Source organism: Podarcis muralis, chromosome 8, assembly GCF_964188315.1.
Source record: "Podarcis muralis chromosome 8, rPodMur119.hap1.1, whole genome shotgun sequence".
Lineage (NCBI taxonomy): Eukaryota > Metazoa > Chordata > Lepidosauria > Squamata > Lacertidae > Podarcis > Podarcis muralis.
Window position 1 is genome coordinate 28,416,372 of NC_135662.1, and position 27,676 is coordinate 28,444,047.

Genomic DNA, 27,676 nt, shown 5'->3' on the forward strand with positions numbered 1-27,676 from the left:
AGATTTGAGAGTACCAATCATCTGGGGATGAGGGATGGGGAACTATCTTTAGCTGCTTCCCCTCTCAACAGGATGGATGAAGCTCATAGTGTCAGCCATGTGTTTGGCGGAAGCAGCCAATAATAATAAGGGGCCTAATAGTTTATGCCATCTTTGGACTGGTGGCATAAACTTATTATGCCCAGTATTATTAACTGTTTACAGTGGACCCTCCAGATATTTATTCAATTCATTCTGGGGGGTCCGTCTGCAACCCAAAAAGTCCATAGGCAGAGGTGCCGCTTCTGAGTGCACACACAGTGCAATTGAGCACTTCTGAGCATGCGCACATGGCGAAACCGGAAGTATACACTTCCAAGTTTGCCGCGTTCGTAACCCGAAGAGCAGTACGTAACTAGAGGGTCCACTGTATTTAGGAAAGTAATGCTTTCACATAAATGCAGTGAACTTTGTACTGCATGCCAGCCTTCCCTGGCCTGGTGGTGCCTTCCTGATATTTTGGACTACAACTCTCAGTAGCCTCAGCCACCACAACCAGCAAATGGAGGAAGCCCCTCTCTGAGCTCAGAGATAGTGAACACAGACAAATGGAAACCAGTTGCTTTAGGATTTCAGTTGGCTGTGGCATGATCAAAGGGGAAAGGTGTCAGTTTGTTAAAGGCGGCAAGCGGAATAGAGTGTCTGCACCCAGGTTTGGAACTCCTTGCCCATTAATGTTAAATGAGAACCATCAGTGTTTGTTTCAAAGGCTTGCTGAAGACCTTTCTGTGTACACAGGCCTTTTCTGATGTATAATTCAATCCATCAGTTATTGTGTATCGCTGTCCAGATGTCAACACCTAAATAAGCTCATTTCTTGTGCAGCACATAAGGCTATAAAATTCATAAATAACTAAGCACATAGGAGAAAGTTAGTTGAATCAAAGGCAGCTGGAAGGTCAATAAGGGCAAGGCCTTCAGATTTTGCAGTGAGGAGGCAATCAGTTATTTTTGTGAGGGCAGTTTCACTGGCATGTAAGTGATGCAAAACAGATTGTAGGGTGTTGAAAGTTGGAGGGGGCTTCTGATGGTCTGGAGAGTTGATGGAGTAGGCAGCATGCTTCAGAACTCTGGGGGTCAAGAGAGCTGGGGAGATAGTTGTAAAGGAAGATGGGTCAAGGGATGTGTTTATGAAAAGTGAGAGTGAAATCACTGAATGCGGGGGGAAACCGAGGAGAAAGACCAATTATGTGGCAGAGGAGGAATAATGATGCGGAGATATGGTAACCAGAACTGGAAGGGCATGGGTGCAAGAGGGTACAGGGAAGGATTTGATGAGATGAATGTTACAGGAGGGCAGAGGGAAGTGATTGGTACCAATATCTATTCAGCAGCAGAAATACTTACTGACAGTTTGTTTCTGTGGACAAGGCCCTCTTGACCAAGGCTACTCTCTGCAATTATATGCTATTAAATACTTGTAAATACTACTCATTTTAGTTCAATAGAATGTACCAAAAGTAATAGACATAGACTTTCTGTTGCAACAAAACCAGCAAAGAGTTTTGTAATGCTATCTGAAGCTAACAAATGTATTGCAGATTAAGTTCGATTTAAAGTGCTGCAAGACTCTTGTTGTTTTTCAAAGCCAAAATCTTGTAATTTCTTCCTAGATTGAAATTTCAAGAGTTTTTATGTTGCATCCTCTTTTCTCCCATTGCAATAAATGACTGAGAACAGAAACATAAGTATATATATATATTTCTTTATTTATTAGCGAAGGTATCTAAAATACAATATTAATTTCTTTTTTTAAATTATGACATTATTATTTTTCAGTGGAACAATACTCTGTATTATAGCTATGGTATCAACAATTTTTACACATAATAGTACTTAATTTAGCTCAGTTGACATTTTTGTAATTAAAAAAATAAAATAACACTAACATTAAGACATGATTCAGATTTATGGCTAAAAATGTAAAACAATTAAAATATTTACACTTCAAACTTTTTTAAAAAGCTAAGAACTCAGTCCTAATTTTGCATTACAATGCCTATGTTGCTACAACGTATTCTCCTAAATCAGATGTAAAATGTTCATATTAGATTGCATTCCTGTGCTTCCATGAAAGATTCAAGTTACTGAGTACGTTTAACCTCATATGTTCCATGAGGTTATATATTTTTTAAAATTTAAAAAAATGGCTTATTTTTTTCTGTTGCTTATCATCCTATCCTTTGGCAAGCTGCCAAATGAAGATCTCCTATTACAGCCTCAGCACCAAAAAATAAAAAATCACAGTAATTCTCATCAAGCATCACACCATGATTCCCCATCCCTGCCCTCTTTAGCCTGGCATACACACTGCAAACATGCCGCAAACACAACCACACTTTATGGCCTTCATTATTAGAAACATCAGAAGATGATAGGCAGAAAGCACTGGGGTTTGGGGGAGAAGAGAGATGTTGCCAGTGCATGTATATGGCAGTAGTTTGATTTGTGCTTAGCGGAAAATAACTCAACCCTCAAGGACACAGCAATGTTTAATGGGCACAGCTTATTGGAATGAGGCTCTAACTTCCCTGGTCTTCAAGGGCTGGCAAGGGCGCCAGTTGTCCACCATGGCACAGTGGGACTCGCCCTCGCAACTGAAGCAAAGGCAGCGGAGCTTGTCCATCTGGAGAAGAGAAAAGGAAGAAGCAGGTGTCAGCTTCCAATTAATTTTTATTCATTTATCTGTCACGTTTATATCCCACCTTTTTCTCCAAGGAGCTCAAGGTGGAGTACGTGGTTCTCTCCCTCCATATTTTAATCCCTGTGAGGTAGGTTAAGCTGAGAGGCAGTGACTGACCCAAGGTCACCCAGTGAGCTTCATGGCCAACTGGTCATTCGACTCTGGTCTCCCACATCCAAGTCCACACAGGCTTTCAGGATACCCTATTGAAACTCTCAGGATTTGGGATGATCTTTACACTCTCAGCTTAACCTACTTCACAGGGTTGATGTGATGATTAAATGGAAAAGGAAGAGAAACCATGAGTGCCTTGGAGGAAAGGTAGGCTATAAGTAGAATAAATAGGCAAAACATAGTTCTGCCACAGTAGTTCTGTGTCTTAATCCATGCATTACAATACTTCCGCATACACCCAACTTCACCCAGAAATATGCTTTTCAAAAGAGACCGTCTTTGCTTAACCTCTATGTGTACGGGATGTATTCAGTTGTAACACAGAAATTGGAGAGAGACCTTTCAGATCCCCTATGTGTGATTTATTCACTTCTTCAGATCTAATTCCAAATTCCAGGACAATGAGTGGATTTCATTATGCAGCACTCATCCATATGTGAAGCTCTTTCATGTGTGATGTGGCGAATGTACTTATAAATCAGTGCGAGTTGTGCTGGTTGGAAATATCCCTCATTTCATTTAACTGATTGAGGGTGTTATGTCTATGAACAGACACAAGTGAATGGAAATTGTTTATGCAAATGCGAGAATGGCCATGCCATATGAGAGATTAATATGCTTTTTGCAGCAAAAAAGGGGGGGGCGGGGGAATTTATTCACCTGTTCCTTGCTGACAGTCACGGGCTCCTTCAGAACAATCCAGATGACACATTCAAGCAGAGGAGGAGTGGTCAGTGATCCTGGGTAGGTCCAGAAATCACGGGAGGCAGGAAGCAGACCGGTTGGATCAAAGTTTGTGAAGGCAGCCTGTTTGCCCTAGAACAGATAAAACTCTTTGATAAAGCAGTCCGATGCAGTAGTGAGTAGATGATGTGAAAACACACTTTGCCTGTAATTCCGTAGCATGCCAAGGATAGCTGTGTATTTCTTTCCACAAGTGTATAACTATGATGGAGCTGGAGGGGGGGCTGGAGGGGGGGCGGGGAGGAGATGCAGGGAGGTCTGGCATTGCTTCAAACAAGGTGGTCTTGCATTCAAAAGCTGCACGCTAAAAAGTGGTGCAATCTAAGTGAGGGTAAACCTGCTCTCCTTAGAGCAATCGGTGATAATATGGGACTATGCAAAGCAACTGAGCAAGGGGAGGAGGATGCATTTTCCTTTTCAGCCCCCCGCCCCCCCCCCCCACTGCACCAGATGAGCAGAATCTTTCAAAATGCTGGAGAAACCAAAGTGCATTTGAAAGCAGCATTTTTTTTTTCTGGTCTCTTACTGACAAAAGATTATTGAAGAATAATTGCCCAGGTAGAATAGATGGAATGAGAAGCTAAAAGCAATCCCTTTGGAATTCCCTTGCAATTTTGTTCTTTGAAAGAAGAATGCAGGAAACTGCAGTGCAGTCATTCTTAGCTGCCAGAAAGGCAGAAGCTTTACCTTGTGTTTAATGGTGTCCAGAGCATCAACAACTTTCTGTATTCCAGGACAGGCACTTCCTACCTGTGATATAAAAAGGTGTAAAGAAAAGGTTATGTGCACGAATGCATATGTATTTATATCATTTACACCTCACAGCTCAGCATAAATTTATGTTACTAAGAGAGTAGTAAGAAACAAAAAAGTACATTTTAACAATATTATAAAGGATACCAACTAACATAACAAGTTAAAACATCAACAATTCATCTAAACAGTAAAATCAAATTGCTCTAAATTAAAAATGCTTACATTCCCATTTCTTAAAAGCCTGGGGAAACAGAAATAAATATTTTTGAAGGGAACCTAAAAGATAATAAGGTTGTCTCCCTGGGGAGGGAATTCCAAGAGCGAGGATCTACCACAGAGAAGGCTCTCTTACATTTACTGATTGAATTTTAAACAAACGCAGTGCTCCAAACAAGGTCATCTTGCATTCAAAGGTTACATATTAATGAGAGAGTTAATCCCGATTATCCTGTCATCTTTCACAGTAAAAATTTAACTGTCTTTCACTATCTTCATTTGGTAAGGGAACCAATCAGTTAGCATTGTTTTAAAAGCTGAGTATTTTACAACCTAATGCCTTAAGTATATATCCACATGAAGGAAAATCTAATTTATTTCTCTGGATTTTTGCTCCAAGCCAGAGCGCCTTGGTTCACTGTTTCATATACAGACACCTAATGTGTACACCATAAAGAATGAAAGTACACTGCCACAAGATGTGAAGGCTAAAGCATCATTTGCTGTTTTGCCTTTCAAATAGGTGAAAACTATCCTGGCTATCACTTTAACAATAAATATGATTGATTGATTGATTGATTGATTGATTGATTTTATACCCCACCCATCTGGCTGGGTTTCTCCAGCCACTCTGGGCGGCTCCCAACAGAATACTGAAACAGAATAAAACATCAAACATTAAAAACTTCCCTAAACAGGGCTGCCTTCACATAACTTCAATAAGTCAGATAGTTGTTTATTTCCTTGACATCTGATGGGAGGGCATTCCACAAGGTGGGTGCCACCACCAAGAAGGCCCTCTGTCTGGTTCCTGTAACCTCACTTCTCGCAGTGAGGGAACCACCAGAAGGAAAGAGGAAACACCAAGCACATGTACGCACTATAGAACTGATTCAGTCTGAGTACGTGTGTGCATTTTATAACCAGGTATATGTATAACCTAGCTACAAAATGTGTAAGAACAGAGCCAGGTCAAGACATTTTGTTCCCTGAAGCAAAGGCAAAATAGCACCAAGCATTGGGTCAACTAGAGTGAAAGTTCAACACTCGCATCCTCTGCTACACCAGAGGACAGCAGACTAGCTTAGAGGGTGAGGGATGATTGGCTGTCACAAATAGCTCTGCTTTCCAATACCTGACAGCCACTTGCTCACTGGTCCACTTGGCACCCACCTCCTGCCCACTCAAACACTGCAGTGAAGCGGCTGTGGCTTGTCACATGAGCAGAGCAGTGCACCCCAGCGCTTCACTCTGCCTAATGTTAAAGCTGACCCGGTGTAGGAAACTGCTCTGTATACTTAATATTTGGGCCCCAATCATTTTAGCTTTTTAAGACTTATCAGTACAAACTGAAGCTGCTTGACATTTACGCAGCATGTGGTTTGGCTCACTTGCATGAGTCACCTGGACGTATTTGCTCTGCAAGCAACTTTCTGCACTATAACTTATCTTGGGGCTTTCTATGGGTGGGTTGGGTTGACTGATTTGTAATGTTTGCTAGCAGATAATGGTTCTGTGTTATAGAAGGAGGTTGGTTTTACGTGGCTTTTTGGAGCTTTTTGGACCCTTCTACTTCTAAGATGCTGTGATTTTTATTATTATTATTATTATTATTAAAAAAAACACACTTGATCAGTTCTCACAGGACTAAAATAAAGGGAACACGGTATCACAAAGCCACCTTGAATGCCTGTGAACAGAAAATTCAACTTCTGCTGGAGGCGTAAATCACATTGTACAAAATGTTCTCTTGCAAAGCCAGCAATGATAGCAAAAGAGGACATAATGGTACTAACCTTCAAAAACACGCCCACAACAGCCAGACCATCAGGATGTTTCACAGCTTCACCAGAGCTACCATACTTTGTGTTCCAATGAACCAAATGAAGCTGGAGCCAAAGAAAAATGCAGAAATGAAGTGACCTATCAGAAAGGCCTTCTCTCAAACTGAAGAACCAAGATAATTCCTATACTAAACATTAACACGTCCTTTTATGGTCGAGACAAAAAGCTACTGAAAACTTGTTCAGCCATTGATTTGCGCTTTTCATTCACTGAGAAAGGCAAACATAGATATCAGAGCTGTGCTCTCATGCTGGCATTTTACACCCACTCAAACAATTTCCTAAATGCAAACATTCTGCCATATCCTGAAGCACATATTCTGAAAAATCCCTGTGGCCTTTAGCAGGAGCCCTGCTTGATTGAGATCTATTATATATTTCTTTTAAGTCAGTAGGTAATTCAGTAGCTTGAGTCCAAGCAGTGAGGAAAGGCAAGCAATGGTAAGCTTCTCTGCAGGTGGAGTGCCATAATACCACTACTGACAACCAGTGTGGTGTAGGGTTTAGATTGCTGGAATAAAACCAGGGAGACGTGGATTCAAATTCCCATTTGGCCATGAAGCTCAAAGGAGAGGTCTTGGGCCTGTCACTGTCTGCCTTACCAGGTTTTTGTGAGGATAAAATGGTGGAGTCAGGGAATATGTCTTCTGCCTTTAGCTTCTTGGAGGAAGGCCTGGATTAAAAACATCTCATGAAAGGACTGGAGCCACCATGTGAAAAACTTGCACCTTGCCCCCAGGTGACCTTCATATGCTTCATATCAAAATGGTTGGGAGTTCACATACTCAATAAATTTGATGTTTAAATAATCCCACCTGCCATCAAATTTTAGAAGCTTTTCTTTGATCAGAAGATGCCACTATGTCTATCCTTGAGACCTGCTTTTATCAACAGTTTCAGGATCTTTTCGAATACCTGACATACCCAGAAGGGGGGATCATTCCATATCAAGTGATCCAACTTTTGTACCTCATGTCATCCAATTTTATTAATATTTTGTACACCTGTTGAATGATCGAAACTAAGTGTAAATATAAAATTTCATTTTTTAAAAGAATCTAATCCCGCTTGTGAGTTATGTGGGTTTGAAATTTCACTTGGTATGGAATGACCCAAGGAAGCCCTGAGAAGAGGAAGAACAGGGCCTTACCTCAGCATCATATTTCACCCCATCCACAGTGTGTTCAGAGCCTTGGCCTTCACAGGAACCCCAATGAATGTGGAACTGAAGCAGCTTGTAAGTTCCCTCAACTGGACCACCTTTCAGCACTGCAAGTGAAAAGAAAGAAATAGCTATATTTACAACATTTTATTAATTTATTGACTTAAAATACCTTGCCATTTCAAGGTAGCTTACATAACAGAAATAAAAACTACAACATCATTAAAAAAAATGTATAAAAACATGACTTCTACAGATCACCCCTGAGGTGAATAATAAGGATAAAAAATGCACCCAGCTCATAATATAAAACTTGATTTCCACAATTAAAAAGAAAGCAGTCAAGCCAAGGAAGGTGGAATTCAATATAAAGGGGGGGGGGTTACATGAGAAATATTAAAGGCACAATAACAAAACATTAGACTTGGAAAGGCAAACATGAAGATTGGATAGAAGGCAGATAATGTATGTGTGAATTCACTGAGCTTCCTGCAAGTAGTGCAGTTAAGCCATTATAGACTATGGACTGAGAGATCTCTAGGGTCTCTCCCCTTCCCCATCATTTTAGATCAGCGCTGGGGAAACTTTGGCCATCCCAATGTTATCGGACTCCGATATCCATCAGCCCCAGCCAGCATGGCCAGCAGCTAGGGAATATAGAAACTGGAATCGAACAAGATCTGGAGGATTACAGGTTCCCCACCCCTGCTTTTAGATGGGAAGTCAGTTCTGCTGCTTTTGGGGATGCGTCCTGCTGCTCAGTGATGCTCTGGACCTGCCACTGGTAAGAAGAATCAGTGGAAACAGAAGGCCTCCCTCCCTGCTTGCACTGAGCTCATACAAATTCTGGATAGAGACAGAGAGAGGTGCCTTAAATGTGCTTTTTTCAATAATAAAAAAACGAAGCTTTCCCAGCATGAGCACACATAGTTTTAACTCTGCAGAGGTTATCAGCCATATTTTGCCTTTTTCTGTTTGGTAAAATTAAACTAAGCTAGATGGGTCAATTGTCTGACTTACAGTAAGACACCTTTTTAAGTTCCTATACAGGGCTATAGTATAAAATGCATGCACAGTTCATTATGTATGGGTTGAACCGCCTCCCCCACCAGACAAATAATCCCATGCCTGAATGTACTGTACTACTGCTGACATGAGACAAACTAATAAGGATTTTAAAGGATTAGGCCATGTTGTCCCCGACTAACCCACAAGCCATTATTGACGAGTTCAATTGGGGCAAAGTTCTAATCACTATCTAGCAGCAGAATGCCGTATTTTGGGAGGCTGCATATTTTTAAAACATTATCTCTCATAACCATGCTTTCTATATTTAGATATATTTTTGACTTGGTTCTGTACAAACTGAGTGGCACATTCTGAATGGCTACACAAATGTCCTGGTTCAGAACACATATATAGAACACATTTAGAGAGTCATGAGAGTACCTTCTTTCACCCTAAAAAACTTTTTAGCAGTGTTGATTTTTTTTAAAACCTGATAAATAGCTGTAGGGTGTCCCAGGGTGAAGTCAGCTGGGGTTTTTGATAGCACCAGAAGGTTTAGCAAAAGGAGATAACTTTCAGAAAAGCAGCAGCACACCCAACTTTCTTGAAATGGCCCTTATTTGCACATACTTGGTGTTGATTGTTTGTCAGCGATTAGGACTTGCCCTAAATGAACTTGCCAGGAGAGCTTGAAGCCCTGAAGAAAGTCTACTCCTATTTAAAGACCCATTGCTATTCCTGGGTATCTCAAGTCCTCATATGACACAAGGGACTTAGGGTTACTTCATATGCATTGGTGTTTTGCACTGGTATCACTTCTGGTTAACTTCACACACAAACACACTCACCCCAAACCTGCATGTATGTTGATGAAGCAAAAGGAACCTTTCGTGTTGAATATATAAACAAGTTTATGACTTCCCAACTCTTAAAAAAAAAAGTAGCAAAAATGGTACATTTGCTTCATCAAACACAACAAACCATGGAACTTTGTCAAACTGCACAAACTGTAGTAGTCACAGGACTTGGCAGATGTGTCCCACCTATGACCCACATGTAGTTTGTGACACATAAGTGCTATTTTTGGAGTGTGTGAAATAATCCTATTAAGCTGTTAAGAGTTTACACATATATTATTATTATTTTATTTATTTTATTTAGATAACTCCCTTCATCTGAAGATCTCAGGGTGGTTCACAAAACAATAACCTCCCCTCCCACAAACATATTTGAATGGCTGTGTGATATTAATCAGCCAAAGAGATGGCTGAAGAGGAACATTTTCACCTAGCGCCTATAGATGTATCATGAAGGCACCAGGCAAACCTCCCAGAGAGAGCATTCCACAAATGGGGGGCAGAAAAGGTCTGTTGCCACCATCTGGGCCTCTGGTAGAGGAGGCACACAAGGATGGACCTCATAGTTTAAATGCAGAGTCTGGATTGGTTCATATGGGGAGAGGCAATCTTTGAGTACTATTATTGGGCAAATAGGTACATACATTCACGGACATCTACTTTATTTCTACTTGTATGTGTTGTTCCTAGACATGGTAGGTAAGGGGAAAAGGAAGGAGGACAGAAAGAGGGGGAAAATTAATCTTCTCCTCCAGATTATATTTGTTGTTGTTGTTTAGTCATTTAGTCGTGTCCGACTCTTTGCGACCCCATGGACCAGAGCACACCAGGCACTCCTGTCTTCCACTGCCTCCCGCAGTTTGGTCAACTCTGAAGCAAATCCTATTGATTTGAGTGGGACTTCTTCCAAATAAATATGCCTAGAATTACATTCTGTGTTGGAAATGTTCTATTATTCAATGTTGCCTTAGTATGAAATTTATTTGTATTTAAATGTTTTTCCAGATGGAAAAGCAGAGTATTATCATTATGCTCAAAACAATTAGAAAATTTAAATAATAACAAATAGAAAAGCATGAATTATTATTATTATTTTGCTCAATACCATTAAAAATGAAAACAAATATGCAAAAGCTGTCTATTTATTCTAAGGAATACTGAGACTAAGAAACTGAGGGGAAAAGTCTGGGGGAACTCTTGCTGTTTAAGAGGGCCATTTCTCTTGATGATCCTCGATTCTCAACCACCCATCCCAACCCCAGTGAGGAAGTTGTCTATAATAGAAGCCACTATTTATGGCATGAAGAGACATTTGAAAAACAGGGTGGAAAAGTGTCCTTATAGAAAGGTGGTCTCCCTCTGGTTGTCACCCACAGTCTGTATCAAAAAGTTCAGCCAGGGTGAGGCTCAACTGCTGGCAAATTGTGAATGTGTGCATACATTGGATATTTTGGGAGTTGTTTCATAATTTTTTGAGATATCACTTCAAAACAAAACTTCTGCCATATCAAGGTTTTTCCAGCTGCCTACTTTAGAGCTAGAAGAGGTGTCTTTCAGTGATAGCAGACTTTTTTTTCCTGAATCTTTATATGCTTCGGTTATGAATATTAAGCATAATGATTAAATAATATATACTAAAACTGGACAAATAAAACTGTATCAGAATGAGCAAAAAAACCTTAAAATGTTTTGAAATACAGTATTCATTATACAAGGAGGAATTAACCTGCTTCAATACATACATACATACATACATACATACATACATACATGTTAAATAAATTAATCCATATAAGTATGAGATTAACTGAGCTGTGGGCTAGATAATGATAACCAATCCTGGTTAAGCACAACTGGAACCTCTGGAATCTCACACCGCTCAGAGATTGGGGGTGGCATGTAACATTTTATATTGTGCTAATCCTTTGCTAAACAACAAGCAAGTTTGCCAGTTCACCCATTTGCTCTTAAAATGAATTATGATTCTGTGACCGCAGTACTGCATTACATTATAGACATGTCAATTTCAAAGAGTTTTCAGCTTTTCATGTTTTATTACTCATCCTCCATGAAAGATAATTTATATCTATGAAGCTATGCAATCATAGCTTTCAGTATTTCGCCTGCTTTTAAGAGCACCGACTTTCTACAAAGAACATTCTACAAGAAGGCATGTCAGGAGGGAAAGATTATTTTCTATTTTGTTTATTATTAAAAACCATATATAAGTTCTTTATTAACTGTCATCAACTTTAGCTCGGTTTATGCCACTACATTAAAACAAATTCACTAGCGATGGAATCTTGGTTTCCAGAAGCATGCTCAGTCAGAAATTAATTAATTTACTATGGATTTCACAGCTTATTAATCAAAAGGTTCCAAACTGGTTATAAATGCTCTCTTTACATTATTCCTTTCTAACATCCTCTTCCTTTTCTATAACTGCATTATTCAGGTGTTCATCACACTTGGCTGTGTCTTTGTAATAGTGGTGGTCTGGATATTTTCTCACAACAGGCTTTAAAACTCCCGAAACTTTAAATTGCTGATGAAACGCCTTTATTTCTGAGCATCACCAGTTCAGAGACTGATGCCAACTGCAATGTTCCGGTAAACAATTTTTGGGGTGATCTACTTGTTGGAATGGCTCTGGCATGATCCAACAGATGTACAGGGCAATCCTGTGCGTGTTTACTCAGAATAAGACCCACTTAGATTTACTCCCATGTCAGTGTGCATAAGCCTGTGGTGTAAATGAACATTTTTTTACATGACTGCAGAGGAAGAACGGATTCAGAATTGGATTCAGAGATCTATGAGCAAGCAAGCCACTCATTTCTGCCACTGAACAGATGATCAGCGGGGGGGGGGAGCACTTTCCTGCACTTGAACCCCCCCACAGAGAAGTCAAGACTCTGTGAATTCAGTAGTGGGCAAATAGGCTGCTGTAGCAACCCTCAGGTGCCTCTGAACTGAGAGCAGAACTAAGCAAGCCACCCACACTACTAGCTGTTGTGAACCACTGTGTGATTTTTTTGGATGAAGGACCAAATACAAATTTAAACACAAAAGATGCAGGGTATTTTCCCACCCAGATGTCTCCTGCTTCTGTACACATAGGGGCCTTTTGATAGAACTGTGTGATTAGCTAGTATTTGTTTCAGCAAAATCTACTTCAGTACCAAATGTGCTGAGCCAAGAGGAAAGCTTATTCATTCTAATGTCAAGAGGTTAATTCTGCAAACCTTTTCTGCTGCATGTAGTGGTTACTACTGATGTCCATACAGGGCAGGTCCATAAAACAACAATTAAACAACCCAGTTATGCTAATATGGTCCCAGCATAATTCTAAAATCCCAATACATCATTGCAATCAGGCTGTGATTGGGCTGTAGAGCTCACATTTAGATGTGGATCCTATAGCTGGCCTATAAAAACAGTCTGAAGTCTGAACATTTTGCAAGGGATTGTTTATGCACTTTCGGAGCATTTACTAGTTTGGCAAAGGTGCTGCCACCAGATACAGGCAAACGAACTGCAGCCATGGGAGTGGGGACAGAGAAAACTGACAAAACTGCACAAATGATTGCAAAGGGAGCTTAGGTTTGCAGAAAACATGTTTCACAAAAACAGCATACAAATCAAAATCCCAAATGTAATCCCAAGGGGGAAATTGGACCCTTTTGTCAAAGTCTTTCAACAAATGTATGTGCTGAATTGATTTTCTGCTGTCCGGGGACTTATGACATTTCTGAAGCTGTACTAGTGATCATTAAATGTTATGGGTGTGCTATAAATGGCCAACTGCCAAATCCTGCCCATCAAATGTAACAGAACTGAGCAGATGAGTGTATGCAATAAGAACTGCAGTGATAACTAATTTTCTGGAATTCCCTTATTGCACCAACAGAGAGTCTGGTTCCTAAAGCTGTCCTACACTTCCATTTTCTGTTAGGATCAATAGTGGCTATCATGTACAGAATAGTCGCTTTATGACTGACAGAATTTGGAGGATTCTGTAATAGATAAACATAGAACAGGATGTGCCACCAGAGAACACATTTTATAAAATGTCAAAATATCATATAGTATTAAACAGCCACAGAATTTCCCTTCCACCAAAGAGGTGCAGCACATGAAATGTTTCAATAAGGAAGTGACTGGATTTTTAAACAGCAGATTTTAAGCTTGGTGGCCAAAATAAAAATACAGCAGGCCATTCAATATGCAGGGTGTGTGCACCTTGCAGCAGTAGGGGGAAACCTATGGCCCTCCAGATGTTGATGTACTGCAACTTTCATCTGTCCAAGTCAGCATGGCCAATTGTCAAGGAGGATGTGAGTTGTAATTCAACAGCATGTGTTTTAGCAGTTTGTAAAATGGTGTGTGTGTGTGTGTGTGTGTGTGTGTGTGAACAGGTTAATATGTGTAGTTACAAAATAGCTTATGCCTTAAGACTTCCTCTATACCAGTGCTTCCCAAAATTGGGTCTCCAGCTGTTTTGGAACTACAATCCCCATCATCCCTGAATGCTGGTCCTGCAAGCTACAGATGATGGGAGTTGTAGTCCAAAAACAGCTGGAGACCCAAGTTTGGGAAACACTGCTCTATTCTATAAAAATGTACATGGGCATAACAGAATATCATGCATTGAAAAGAACATGGACATGACTGGACTTCAATTTTACTTTATTTTTTCTACTGAGGGTTATATCAAATGTCAGCGCTACCCAGAGAAGACCCCCTGAAATCAATAGCCATGACTTAGACTGCTTGAAATTAATGGCCCTATTTGGAGTAGGACTTAGTTGGCTACAACTCTAAGCTTTTAATGGGAAGTCAGTGAAATTTGCAGTGCCGGAAATCTGTAAACAGGTCGCTTGGGAAATCCAGTCGGGATGGTTGTATTTTTGTGTGTCACATAAACAGGACGGCTAATTAATTTCACAACAGATTATTAACTTGTTAAACTGCTTTATACTGAGTCAGGTCTTTAACCCAGTTTCGCATTCTCTGACTGGCAGAGGCTCTTGTGAGGTTACAGGCAGAGGTCTTTCCTAGTACTGCTACCTGACTTTGAACTGGATATGGCAGGGATTGGGTTTGAGACCATGCAATACACAAGGATTCCCTTCTGAGCTTTAGACTCAATTTAGATAATCAATACAATTATGTGTGCATGCAGGTTCATTTGGTTATGCATTGTGCCTTTTGAAAACCTGAGGAAAACCTGAGGCACCTGCTGCTAAATCTACATAGCTGTGGCGGCTCCCCCCCCCCACCTGCCACCCGCGTACTTGCAGTCCACAGATGAGCTGCTTTGAGCATTTCAACTCTAGCCCTGTCCTCCTCCCACTTCTCCCTCCCACTCTCTGCAAGCTGTAGCTGCCTGAGACTGGCTTGCTGGCTGCTGCAGAATCAAAATGATCAATGTCTGTGCCGTATTTTCTGGCTAAGCCACTCTTCCAGTGGATCTGAAAACATCCACACATCCCTTCAATTTGCAGCTTCATAGGGACTTTATAAAAACACATGCTACAGAAAAGCCTTTCATCGTGCTAGATGTATGAAGCCTGGAGTTTGGAGGTGTTGTGAGTCCTCACACCCGCCCCCCCCCCCCACTGCCTTGCTCCAGCTTGAAAGGGACTCTAAAACCCAATGAATAATACAAACTCCTAAGCAATGAATAATACAAACTCCTAGCAAAGGATTCTGAAATGTGGAACTACGGGGGGGGGGGAGGTGGGCAGTGGCATCACCACTGTCACAATGAGTTGCCAACTATGCTCACTAGCAAAGAGATCTGGTAAAAATTTTGAAAATCTTAGTATCTCTTTTCTTTAAGGAACAAATTTAATATGCAACCTACTGTTAAGTGGGGAAAAGGTGTCTCTTTCCATTAAACTTTAACAGTTAAAGTTTAGAAACCAATGCCGTTTTGAATATTGCAACTGTATGGAGCACAGATCTCAATTCATTGTCCTCATTATTTGATCACCCAGCCCCATATGCCCATTGTACTCTTTTATTTTTTCTCTCTCTCTCACTGTCCAGAATAATTGAAACCAAAGATGTAACATTCTAGAGAACCCCATATTTTCAACCAGAGCAATATATGGAATTTTCACAATTGCAGAATTTGGCTTATAGGATTTTGGAGAAGACTCCTCTTTCTGTGTGCAAAACTAGTGTGCACAGACAGATAACTGGATGAGTCTAAAAAGATTGAAAGCATGAGCCATGCAAAAATTAAATTCAATACTTAGTAGGTCTCTATTTTTAAATGTTTTTCATTTACTTTTATAGTGGACTTCACTGAGTGTAAGGTGCTGGGTGCCTTTAACTTCTTTTGGCTACAACTGCTGTCTGTTGCGGGAAACTGGATACCAAGGAAGTGGTGTGTGACAGAACTAAAAAACTATTGGAAAGATATTCTGCATTTCGTTTGACATTTACTTCGGCTCTTTCTTCCCCCTCTAGTAAATACTTATAGTAAAATGGGGTATTGCAGATTTAAGTACATGTGCTGGCTCTAGTCCACCAGCCATTTTACCCCCAGAGTTGTCCTATTAAAAATCAAAGGAAGTAGGCCTTGGATTGCAGCCTGTGACATGGTTGCTTGCAATACTGTTTGGAAAGCTCACAAGTCAAAGCTGCTCTGGGCTCTTTGAATTTGTCCCCTCAATGACACTGCCAACGTGGGGGAAAAATAGGACACTTACTTGCTCAAGCAAGTTAAAGGAGCCAGTGCCTAGTGAAACAAGCAGCTTCTGTCTTTACAGCAGTACCATTTCCTACATTTAAAAGCTCATTCACAGTCACTGTAGGCAGGTGAAAATTGCTGCACAGGCAGCTGATGGAGAAATTACTAAAAACCAAGCATGCACACTCTTACTCATAAGCTTGGAACATCAGCATTGTCCATATGATCACGGAATTATCTTTAGAATAGGGACTTACAAAATGAGTTTTTTCTGTGTGTTTTTTAATTTGGCGTGACTCTGCACAGAGGATGGTGCTGAAAAGGATGACTAACTAGCCCCCAGTGAACTGTGTGGGGATGTGGGAAGAATGTACTGCAGCTTCTATTGAAAAAAATGCTAAAATGAGAGGGAAATCCTTTTAGGAGGTAATTCGCAGTCAGCTCCCCTAGGACAGCTCTGGCACCACCCAGCCCTGAATATCAGATACCCCTTGTCTTATAAAACTGCCTGTTATTCCAATTCAAAAGATTTGTACCTAGAAAATATTTTGCACATCAGCACTCCACAGGACGGGTGCTGCTGCATTGCAAAGGTCCTTTATGTATTAATGTTGTTTGAAACAGAGGTGAGCATACACCAATCTAAATTGTTATCAGAACACGCACGCCTGCCCTGAAATTGTGTCTGTCAAATTAACTCCTATTTGCCTTGCAAGGAAGAAAAACGGGACTGATAAAAAGGAAGCAGATGCATGCTAAATACTCCATAGCTGCTAAAAGGGACAAGGGAGAAGAGATATTCCTCTTGTTGAATTATGTCAGGTTTTGTTCTGATGTTTTAGGCTACAATTCCACACAGGCTTACTAGGGAGTAAAGCCTCACTGAACACAGCTACACTTTCTTTTGAGTACACATGTATAGGATTGCACTGTTAAGACTCTTTTGGGAAACTAACTTGCATCACAAAGGTAGCAAAACACCCCCTTATGCAAAGTTAACATCAACTAACTTTGATAACATGAGTCCCTTCCATCCCTTTGCTTTCTTACCTCTTCAGCAAAGCCTCAAGTCTAAAAAGCCCCCAAAAGTGACCAAGTACTAACCGCATTTGTCACCAGAGTCATCAAACTCCACGTTGAAGGAATGCCCATTGTTCACTATGTTTTTGGCTGCAGATGGGTCATAACTGATATTCAGGGACTTCAAGGAAGCATCATACTTGGCAGACTTCGGTTGGATGTTGATTGGGGACTGCCGCTCTCCATTGGCAATGGGGAAGTTCTCATGCCAGTGAGTAGGTCCTAGAAAGAGAGAGAGAGAGGCAAGAAAGCACAAGAGTAAAACACCCGCAGACTACAGAGCCATGGCTGATTTTCATTTTTTTTTTAAAGGAGCAAAACTCAATGGAGGCTTTAATGCCTTAAGTGCAGCTGGGAGGCTTTAACATTTGCCTCATCAATATTGAATGCAGGAATGAAATGATCTCTTGGCCAGCTGGAATTGGAAGCCTTAGCTACCAGGCAGAGACAGATCATGCTGCAGAGCAATTGGTGGGATGAGGGAGGTTTTGTAAGCCTGGATCTAAGCTTGCCTGGATCTAGGAATTGGTGTGTGGGAGGGAGGGAATAACTGGCAGAGAGGGATCTGAAAGGAATGCAGCAACTTTGTATTTCCAGGTTGAAGAAAATGAGTTTGTGGCTATAGCACCTGGCAATCACACTGCTCCGTGGGCATGACAAGCAGCACCTCTGGATGAACTGGACTGGCAAAATCCCCACCATACAGCTGCGGCAGCGTCCCATCTCACACAATCCAATTTCCCAAATGTGGGGAAGAATGGAAGGTGGGGGGTGGGTGACCTATGCCAACCACTCACACTTAAGATGCAGATTACCACCTCTCCTAATTCATGGGGAGCCTAGTTCCTATGTCACACTTGTGAAATTGCCCCCAATAATCAGATGGGGATTGGAAGGATTCCTGTCCCTCTTGCATGTTGCAAAAAGCATTTGTGTGCAGGAAGTTTCAGGCAGGCTCCTTGCGTGGAAGATGGGAGAGTGGACCTTAGGCGCACTACACGGGGCTGACAGTCCTAGGGAGAGCGAGGTGGCCGTGGAAGAGTCTGCCTAGAGCTCCCCATCACTTCCATCTCAAACACCTGTGGTGGGACCCCTAGAGGTCCTCGCCTTCCCCATTTCCTCAGCCAGAGATGTCCTGCTGCTGGCAACTCTGCTCGGACGAGCCGTCCTTTGATGGGATCAAAGATCGCACCTCTAACTGCGGATCCATTAATGGATCGCAGCCGCTGAGTTGCGCCCCTTTCTGAGCCGGACTAAGGAGTCTCTCCGTTTCGCCTGGGAAACCTGAAAAAAACCAAAACACAGGCTCTGTCCTGAAAGCCCCTTCCCGGGCTGGAAGCGCAGCCCCGCAGAGCCGCCTCAGGTAGCGCCGAGCGGCTGCGGAGTGCGCTCCCCTTCGGGATGTCCGTGCACGGCAGCAGCAGGTGCCGCGCCGGACTTGCCACGAATGCCAGGGGAACAAGCAGGAGGAGCAGCAGGAGCAGCCGCGGGCTCGCCGCGTCAGGTGGGCGAAGGCGACCCTCCTTGGTGGCGAGGGACTCACCGTTGTCCTTGCCGTAACCCCAAGACATGGTGATGGTGATGGCTCAGCGGCGCCCGGGTTCCTCCTCCTCGTCGTCGTCTGCTGTGGCTCGTGCTGCTGCTGCTGCCGCTCGCGCGCTGTGTGGCGCCTTGCTCTCGCTTGCCGGTGCTGGCGGTGGCGCTGGGGTTCTTGTCAGGGGCTTTTATAGGCTCCGGCCAACTCCATGCCCCTCGCGGACATCGCTGAGGTGAGCGAGGGAGGAGCACGAGAAGGAGGAGGAGGAGGAGGTTCCCAGCGGAGCGCGCGCTCCGAGAGCCGCCGGGGGGTGGGGAGAGGAGGTGGCCGGCTGCCAGGCAAGCGCCGCGCGCGGTTGCCTCCTCACACGGTCCCGGGAGGAGCCGCCGCCGCCGCCGCCGCCTCTGCCGCTCTGGTCGCCGGGGCTCCTGTTCCGTCACTGTAGCGGCAGGCGCCGCCACCGCGCCGCGTCACACCAAGCCGGAGCCTGGCACAGGCGGGAGCTGCCGGCGCTGCGCAAACGAGGGTCGCCTCAGGCCCGCCGTGGAGGAGCGGGTGGGCGCTCGCGGGGCAAGAGGAAGGCGGTGTGTAGCTTGAGGGTGGCGGGGTGTATGTGTGTGTGTGGCGGAGTCTCGCGCGCGTCCTTCGGACCGCGGCCTTCCTCCTGGCTCTGGGCCGCCGCCGCGGCGACTCCCTGCCACGCAACTCCGCGTCCCACACGCGCTGGAGCTCCATGCTTCGAAGGCGGGAAAGAAGAGCCCTCGCGGGGCTGACCTTGGGACGCGTTCGCGCGCGCGCTGCGGGGAACCAGGCGGACAGGAAAGGAAGGAAAGGGGGCGCGCGGAGGCGGCCTGGTATGTGAGGAGACGCGGCGAGTCCCGAGACGGGGGCGAAGGGGCGTAGGGTCGCCGGGCTGCCCCGGAGGGACCCCGCGGAGAGTCGGCGCCCTGAAGTTGCCTTTGAGGGCGGGGTGAGACAGGGACGTTTCGGGGCATCGCTTCCTTCGCTTGTGCCCTTCAACGACCCTGTTTGTCGGAACTCGCGATCAGGAACCAGTGATTCCGCCCGCCCCCCGATCGCCTTCCGACGGTCTGCTTGCAGATCAGAAGGGGAGGCTGCACGTTTAGAAGTACAGAAGTGGGAGTCGGTGGCTGAAGCCTCTGGCAAGAGGCGGCCCACCTGGTGCGCCGATTTCGCCTCGCGTTCGTTTTTAAAAATCAGGTTTTCAAAAATCCATTGAAAGAGCGAGACTCTTTTTTTTTTTTTAGATTATTAGACTATTTTTTTTAAGAGACTTGTTAGAAGGGTGGAATCGGTGACAGCTTGCCCTCTTCCCGTCCCCCCAAGTGTCATTTCTAGCCCTCCTGAGGATGCCCTACTTACTAGCTGGAGCATGAGAGAGATGCCAACAATACAAAGTAAGAAAGAAACAAAACTTCCAGCCTTGTTCACTGACACCCCCCTGGCGACGGCGGTTTGCCTCCTTGAAAGTGGGTAGAGAGTTTGCCAGTAGAATAAATCTCCAGGAACTTCCACTGCTAGTAGACAAAGTTACTGAATCCTGGCAGGGGTTGATGGGAGCTGTAGTCCAAAACATCTGGAGGTCGGGAAGTTGCAAAAAGCTGCTTCATCCCTTCCCAGCTACATTTTCCATTAGCACAGAAATCTTACTATTTTCATTGTGTGCATTGCTATCTTTTTTACATTTATGTGCAGTTTCGTATGCACATCTCAATTTCTAATGGACTTAAATTAGATTTTATAACCAAAAGGATTAACAAACAAACAAACACATTCCAATTAAATTTGATTGTTAACTTAGGGGGAAACTATATATAGCACTGTGTAAGAAAGCCCTGTTTTTGTTTTGTTTTGTTTAAAAACAGCTTTAGAAGGGCAACTTATGAAATGCAGCAGGATACACACACATTTGTATAAACTACTCCAACTTGCAGAATCTGCTGTTTTCCAGTTAAAGGCTGCTAGGCCTCCTAGTATGGCTTTGCAGGTATCATGTAGTTTGTCCCTTAACAGAGCCACTACCTCATCCCAAATGAATAAACCGTAAAAGGGTTCCAGTGCTGTAAAGTTTAGATGAAAAGATTCAAATAAAACTACGGTAGGACAAAAGAATATGGGTGTATGAGTAGCTCCTTGCCTTTACCTTTGTACCTCATTGCCGCAAATAATAAAGATAAGTGAGTGACAGGCTCTGCAAACTCTTCACAGGAGGAAATTTACTCTGTGAGAGTAGTATAAATTGTCACCAAGTTAGTGACTTCTTCAAGTTAAGTAAGTCATGGGCTTGTGTATTTTCATGACTCAGTTGATATGTCAGCAATTTTAGAATAGTCTTATGGGCTTTGGAAGAATCTAGCAGTATCCTTTTCCATGTAAGTAATGTGGAAAAGGACATGCAGTTAATAGTCCTTGTTGGTAAAGGGCCCGACAGACTTACATAATAAAACCGAACGTTGGCATAACCTCATGGTTTATATCTGCGCTGCAGACTGAAATAAAGGGCCATTAGGCCGTTGTCTCTGGAAAGGAAAGTGTGATTATATAATTTATTTATCCCTCCTAATAGCAAAAAACGAGCCAAGTGAGACTTGCTTGGAAGAAAGAGAGGCACTTCTCAGGGCTCTTTGAGGATTATCAGAAAATGCTTCAAAGATTATTACTAATTAACTAAGTCCTTGCGTTCTCTCACACTTCCATGCTTCCATTCAGAATGCAGCAGCGACCTTAGTGCACAATTGGAAAGCCACAACAAATATGCACACAACAAGTTAACAAAAATTAAATACCCATATGTGAAAATCTTTGGAGACTGCATTCCAGGTTCCGCCATATTTGAGAGATCAAGTAACTCTGCTATACACTGGTAATGATACATGTATGCTACTGCCAGCATTAGAAGCAGCTTGCCTCTGAATTGACAGAGTGTGGTGCTCATGTCTTCTGCTTGAGTTGCCCATAGGCCTCTGGTTGGCCACTGTGGGAAGCAGGATCATAGACTAAGTAGGGCTTTGGTGTGGTTCAGACAGGCTCTTTGCGATTGTGATGTCCTGACTGTGCAATGCCCCCTCCTGAAATATGTTCACCCAGATCCTATAATATCTTTTAAGTGCCAGGCAAAAACTTCTGCTCACTGAAGCCACTGCCATGTTTTAATAATGGATGGTTTTCTGTTGCGATGCTACTGCTTTTCTGAATTGCTTTTGCATTTGTATGTTAAATTTAATAAGTTCATACTCTGGTTTCCCTTCAGATCATATAAATCTATTAAATTTGCATTTTTTGTAATCCACAATAGAGATAGTAGTTGCGATATAACTCTTCCATAAATAAATAAATAAATAAATAAATAAATAAATAAATAAGCAATTGATTATCCATTATTCACTAATTCCCATATGTGATACTTTTGCTAGCAGAAGTAGCTGATAGACTGATCAGCACAAGGTCAATCTCAGTTTCAGCAATTCATTCAGTGGTATTTACCTCCACCAAGGTGTGTTTAGGATTGGATTAGAAGCATGATCTGAACAAGCTATTAATGTTTGTGTCTCGCATGCTGTCTCCTGGATCTAGTATTTCATTTTTCATTTGCCACCTTTATGTTACACGGTTACATATTGTTGTAATAAACAGAATTCACCTTTTTTGTTTTGTTTTGTGCTGTGCTGACTTTTTAATGAAGTATGAATGTAAACTTCGCTGGGTTGAATTACCCATTCATACAGACTCCTTGTTCTTGGCAGGAACTAACTATAATTAACAAACTCTATAATTCACAAATTATAATTCACAAACTCAGAGAGGTAAACCCAAGTCTATGAACCCAAGTCTCAAGGGCAAATCACGTCCAGGCACTGCTTTAGCACAATCTGTTTATTAAAATGCAGTTTGCAGGAATGAATCATAGGAACACAGAGTGCTGTCTTGTACCAAGTCAGTCCTTCTAGTTTACTGACCACCCACTGACTGGCTGTTACTCTCCAGGGTTTCAGAGAGGGGACATTGGAGATGCAGGCGATTGAACCTGAGATGCTTTTGCTCTAACGCTAAACTGTGACCCTTCCCACAAGCAAATTTCGCTTAAATGAATGGAACAGCATTCATTCAGTAGATAAGGTTGGTTGATTTCACCGTGTCCCCACAATGGAGTAGATGAACAACCTGAAGATACATTATATCCTGAATAATATGTGCACAGCCTTCAGAAAATGTACCTGAGGACAGGAAGTAGTTGCCCTGGGGGGGTAATAGTTTTCATTCAAACAAAGCTCTAGGAGTATAAATAGCCACAAGGGTTTACTCTGTGCTTGTCTTTCCTGGTACCTTTGTGCAGATGAGATCTAAGGGCTTTGCCTTTGCCCATGAACATTCTTGGGCTTGATAGCATCTTTGAGTTACCATAGTAAATATTCATGAACACAAATACAGCCAGAGGGTCCATCATGCATTGTGCAGGGGTTGATAAAAGCAAAGTGCTGTGAACTAGACTTTGTTTCAGTTAAAATGGGAATAAATGTATGAGCATTATGGACAGGAGTCTGTTCGTAGTGTATGTACACTGTATACTGCACGTAAAAATGTACAGCTGTCATCGCCCAGCCCCCACTGAAGGATTTGTGGGGGCACATCACAATCCTGGATTTGCACAAAGTCAGGGGAGGGAGCAAAAGAGAAAGCAGGTCACATAATCCCAGTGGTCATAGAATGGGAGTGAGAAGGGAGAGAGACTGAGATGGAGAAAGTGGTGTAAAACAACGCAGGTTGAGGAAGAATTGAGGGAACTGAGAAGAAAGTGGCAGATTTTTTTTTAAAAAAAATGCAAAGGTTTGAATAAAAAATGATATTTGAGGGCTTTTCATCTACGTCTCTCCCACAAGACAGCTAAGGAATGGAAGAGGGGAAAGCGCAGAAGGGAGAGCACTGAAAGGAAGAAAACACATTAAAATAACAGAATTTTTGAGTCTGATCATCTTATAGAAATATCAGCAACAGGGGGCTGCATAACAGGAGAGGTGACAAGGCACAGAAATGGAGGTGATATGTGTGCAAGGGAAAGTTGAGGAAAGGGAGGAGAATGGAGGGGGAAAGGAAGAGAAGGTGACAATGGGGGGGGGAGGTTGCAAAAAGAAGGGAGTAGGAGGCATGGGAATGGAGTTCAATATGAAAGCAGGATTTTGAAAGGGTCCTAGATCATAGAAGTGTAGAGTTGGAAGGGACCCTGAGAATCATCTAATCCAATATGCAGATGTCCCATACAGGATCGAAGCTGCAACCACGGAGCGGCTGGTGGTTTCATAACTGCGCAGAAGGTAAAAAGAGTGCTTAGCAGGTGCAATGTATGGGAGGAGGAGGATGCAGTAAGTTACCATGGGGGTGGCATGTGTGCAGGGGGCTTGCTCCAAAGATGGAGGGGGAGGCGTGAAGATGGGGGTGAAGGTGAAGGATTGTGCAAAGTGGGGGTGCAGAACAGATAAGTGGCTTCCTAAATGGGGTGAGGTGAGAAACAAGGATGAGGTGGGAAGGGAAAGCTTGTGTGGGGGACACGGGATGGCAAGGGTTTGACGAGTGAAGTGAACAGGGGCATAGCCCCTAGTATCCTACATATTACTTGGGTTTCAAGTACATTATATGCTCATTACATTGCTTGGCCACTATACGCTCCTTTCAAGTTACTTCATTCCCTTACAAAGGTCCATTCGCCTTTTTGGAATCCTGACTGAGCTGGCTCTTTATCTCCCTACGCACAGCACAAATATTGGCCATTGTTATTTCCATATTTCCTTTGGCCCCTTTACAGCTTTTTCATATCCAACAAATAATTCAGTAGCTTTGCATCATAGGAATAGCCATATAAACAGAGCCATATAGTGATAAATACTGCCGTGCTTGTTCTCGAGGGACTCATTTATCTTGATCAATCTCTCACCCCATGTAACAGATTTTCTTTCATTCCTTGATAATAAATTACTGCAATTATTCATATGGAGGCAGTATTGCATCGGACGATTCACTGATGTAAGAGTTCTCAAGCCCTAAATGTTCACAAAGCCCACATGCATAACTGCAGCATTTTCAGAGGCCGTATGCTGTGCTGTGCAGTGGTGTTCAGGTTCGAACTGCAGGCTTCCCATGATCATCTGGCTGAGAGAACAGAGTGCTGGGCAACATGATCCCTGGGTCTCCTCATTCAGCAGGACTATGATGTTCTCTACTTTGTCCCTGGAATCTCAGTTCCACTGCTCTTCACAGCTTTAGCTTGTGCATGGTACAATAGGGTAGATCTGGTATGATCTGGTATGATCTCGTGCATTTCTATTCCAATATATTATCACCATGTAGTCATAGTATAAGTTTGCATGAAGAAAGTTCCACATTCAATCCCTGGCATATCCCGATAGCTCTGGGAGAGGCTTCTTGCATGACTTAAGCCTGCAGCCCCAAACACACCTATGAGTAAGGTCTATTGAACATAGTGGGATTTACTTCTAAGTAATGATGCATAGGCTTGCCCCACAAATCTGGCAGCAATGGGCGCTCTCAGTCTAGCAGCACCCCCTACTGTTGCATCGATGCAACATGACACTAGCAAAATGAATCTCATTTTCTCTTTACCATTTCCTAGCACAGCAACTCATAGGATTGGGAGTTGAAAAGGCTACAAGAATGAAAGCGAAAAAGCAAGATGCTGTTGATTCCTGCCACTGTTGTTTCCACTGACTATAAGAAGAGTCCACAGAGATTCGTCTGTGTCTGCTTGGCACGGGCTGAACTTTCTCTTATCGAGGAGATGCTTATGAACACAGCTTCTCAATTGTTCAGAACTCACTGCACAAACCGGGCACCGATGTAGGTGGACAAAAATGTGAGACCTATTCCCCACATTACACTGTTGTCCTGAACATCACCCAAGAAGGACAAGCAGCCGGTAGTTTGATTCTGTATTGACAAAGCACAAACTTACAGTAGCTCTTGAGATGCATTAAGCATGCGCGCGCACATTTCTGGAGGCTAGGTAGCTGATGTCCCTCCCTGGGCTTAAGCTCTGAGCTGGATTGTAGGACCAATGGGTGGCCACGCTTCCACCCCAAACTTAAATACTGTTGCACACCACCCCAATCTCCGAGCGGTGTGAAATTCCAAGGCTTCCAGGCCCTTCCCCAGTGTTCGTGTTTCCTTTGGGAATGAGGCACAGTGGAGACTTGCTTCTGGCCCTGATGTGGTAGCCCCCATGACCTGTTAAAAAGGAAAAGTGAAGAACAGGAGCATGCTGAGAGAAATAGCAGCTTCTGTGTGATGCTACTCGGGTGCTCATCTTTCCTGACTACTTGTGCCCCTTGGACCACAGTGAGCTCTTGCAGAAACATCTCTGTCTGGTGCTACTGCCCTCTACAAATCATACTCGGCGGGAGAGCATCAGCACCTGCTTTCAATAGCAATAATGCCACGAGTGGCGTGGTTAGCTGCTCAGATGGCTGGTGTGGCGCATGTGTCCTGCAGTCGGGAGTGGGGAAAGCCACCCATGGGGACGGGACATGAGCTGCGTGGAGCCTTTCTGCCACCTCCCCCTCAGCTGTAGGGTGGCTGAGGGAGAGGCAGTGGGCAGACACAAGCCCCACACTGCCGTTTCAGGCAGCACGGAACTTGCAGGCGCGCAAGCCCAGGAGAGACGTGTGGCTCAGGGACACTGCAGGCCCCATGGTAAGTGCCGGTCCCCGCGGTGTGGCGCCCAGTGCTAGCCACATTTTGTTACATTTCTTGACTGAACTAAAAAGTTTCGTGAACCCTTTAAAAAAACCAAAAACTCATATTTTTGTTACCCCCCCTCAGTGATGACACTTGGGGTGGTTTGCACCCCCCGCACCCCCCTTCCTCCTCCACTGAATGCCACCACAATATTACAATTGTTGGGTCTGAAAGAGGGCATTTGGAGGAAATGTTCTATTTATTCTATCAGTTCTTCCTGCTGCACTTTGCTGTCCTCATCAGAGCCACACAAGTACAGTTAACCATTACGCAGATAAAGGTCAACCGCTAAAGAGTCTTATGTACCTTAAAGACAAAGGGATTGATTGTGGTGTAAGCTTTTGCGAACTTGAGCCCAGTTCATCAGAAGTATGAAGTGTCAATCCTCAGCTAGCAGGTATATGTTTACCCATGAAACTGTAGAGAGGGAAGAAATAGGGACAAAAGGCAATGGTATGCAAAAAGCAGAATCTGTGACAATTCCATGTAAAGCTTATCACTTTTCATAGGATTGTGACAGACTTTACTTTCAGCATTTCATTGCCATTTTGGTCCCGTTTTTTTGTCTGTCTCTGCTCATGTAACTGCCAAGAGAGGAGATCACAATGAAGTGGGCTCCAGTCCACAAGAGCAGCCGCCACAATAAATCTGTTAGTCTTTAAAGTGCCACCATGCTTTTTGTTGTTGCCTTCGCTTTGGCAGACTATTACGACTACGCTGCTGGCAAGAAATGACACTATTTACTTTTTTCAGGCAACCTCCGATTTCCATATTCCAATTAACATGGATAAGTAGCAGCAAATCCGGAGACAAATACCGGAAGGCAAATGACCATTCATTCTTAATCCTTCCATAAATAAAGCGTAAGAAGGATTAAGCTCAAAAACAAACAAAACATTTTGTTTGATCATCCTGAGAATGCGATTTGATATTGTATGATGGATCACTGTCAACATTTCACCACATGCATGCAATAAGATGTTTGTGATGTTCTGGTCCCAGATGGATCCATTGCAGTTATTTTACAGAAGGAATGTTAGTGCAACTGATATTTTATCTTGCACTCTTCTTCCTTCCTTCCTTCCTTCCTTCCTTCCATCGCTCTAGCT

At 43.2% G+C, this 27,676-nt stretch overlaps 1 protein-coding gene across 1 annotated transcript; it reads right to left on the reverse strand.

Annotated features, from left to right (window-relative positions):
* Nucleotides 1-1,728: 1,728 nt before the first annotated feature.
* Nucleotides 1,729-18,973, reverse strand: CA2 (carbonic anhydrase 2). Its single transcript, XM_028736590.2, has 7 exons — nucleotides 18,810-18,973; nucleotides 17,291-17,488; nucleotides 7,607-7,725; nucleotides 6,409-6,501; nucleotides 4,328-4,390; nucleotides 3,557-3,712; nucleotides 1,729-2,665 (listed from the first exon to the last, which is right to left on the reverse strand). Exons 1-7 carry the CDS (start codon nucleotides 18,835-18,837, stop codon nucleotides 2,546-2,548), a joined length of 777 nt encoding a protein of 258 aa, XP_028592423.2. The 5' UTR covers nucleotides 18,838-18,973; the 3' UTR covers nucleotides 1,729-2,545.
* Nucleotides 18,974-27,676: the final 8,703 nt, after the last annotated feature.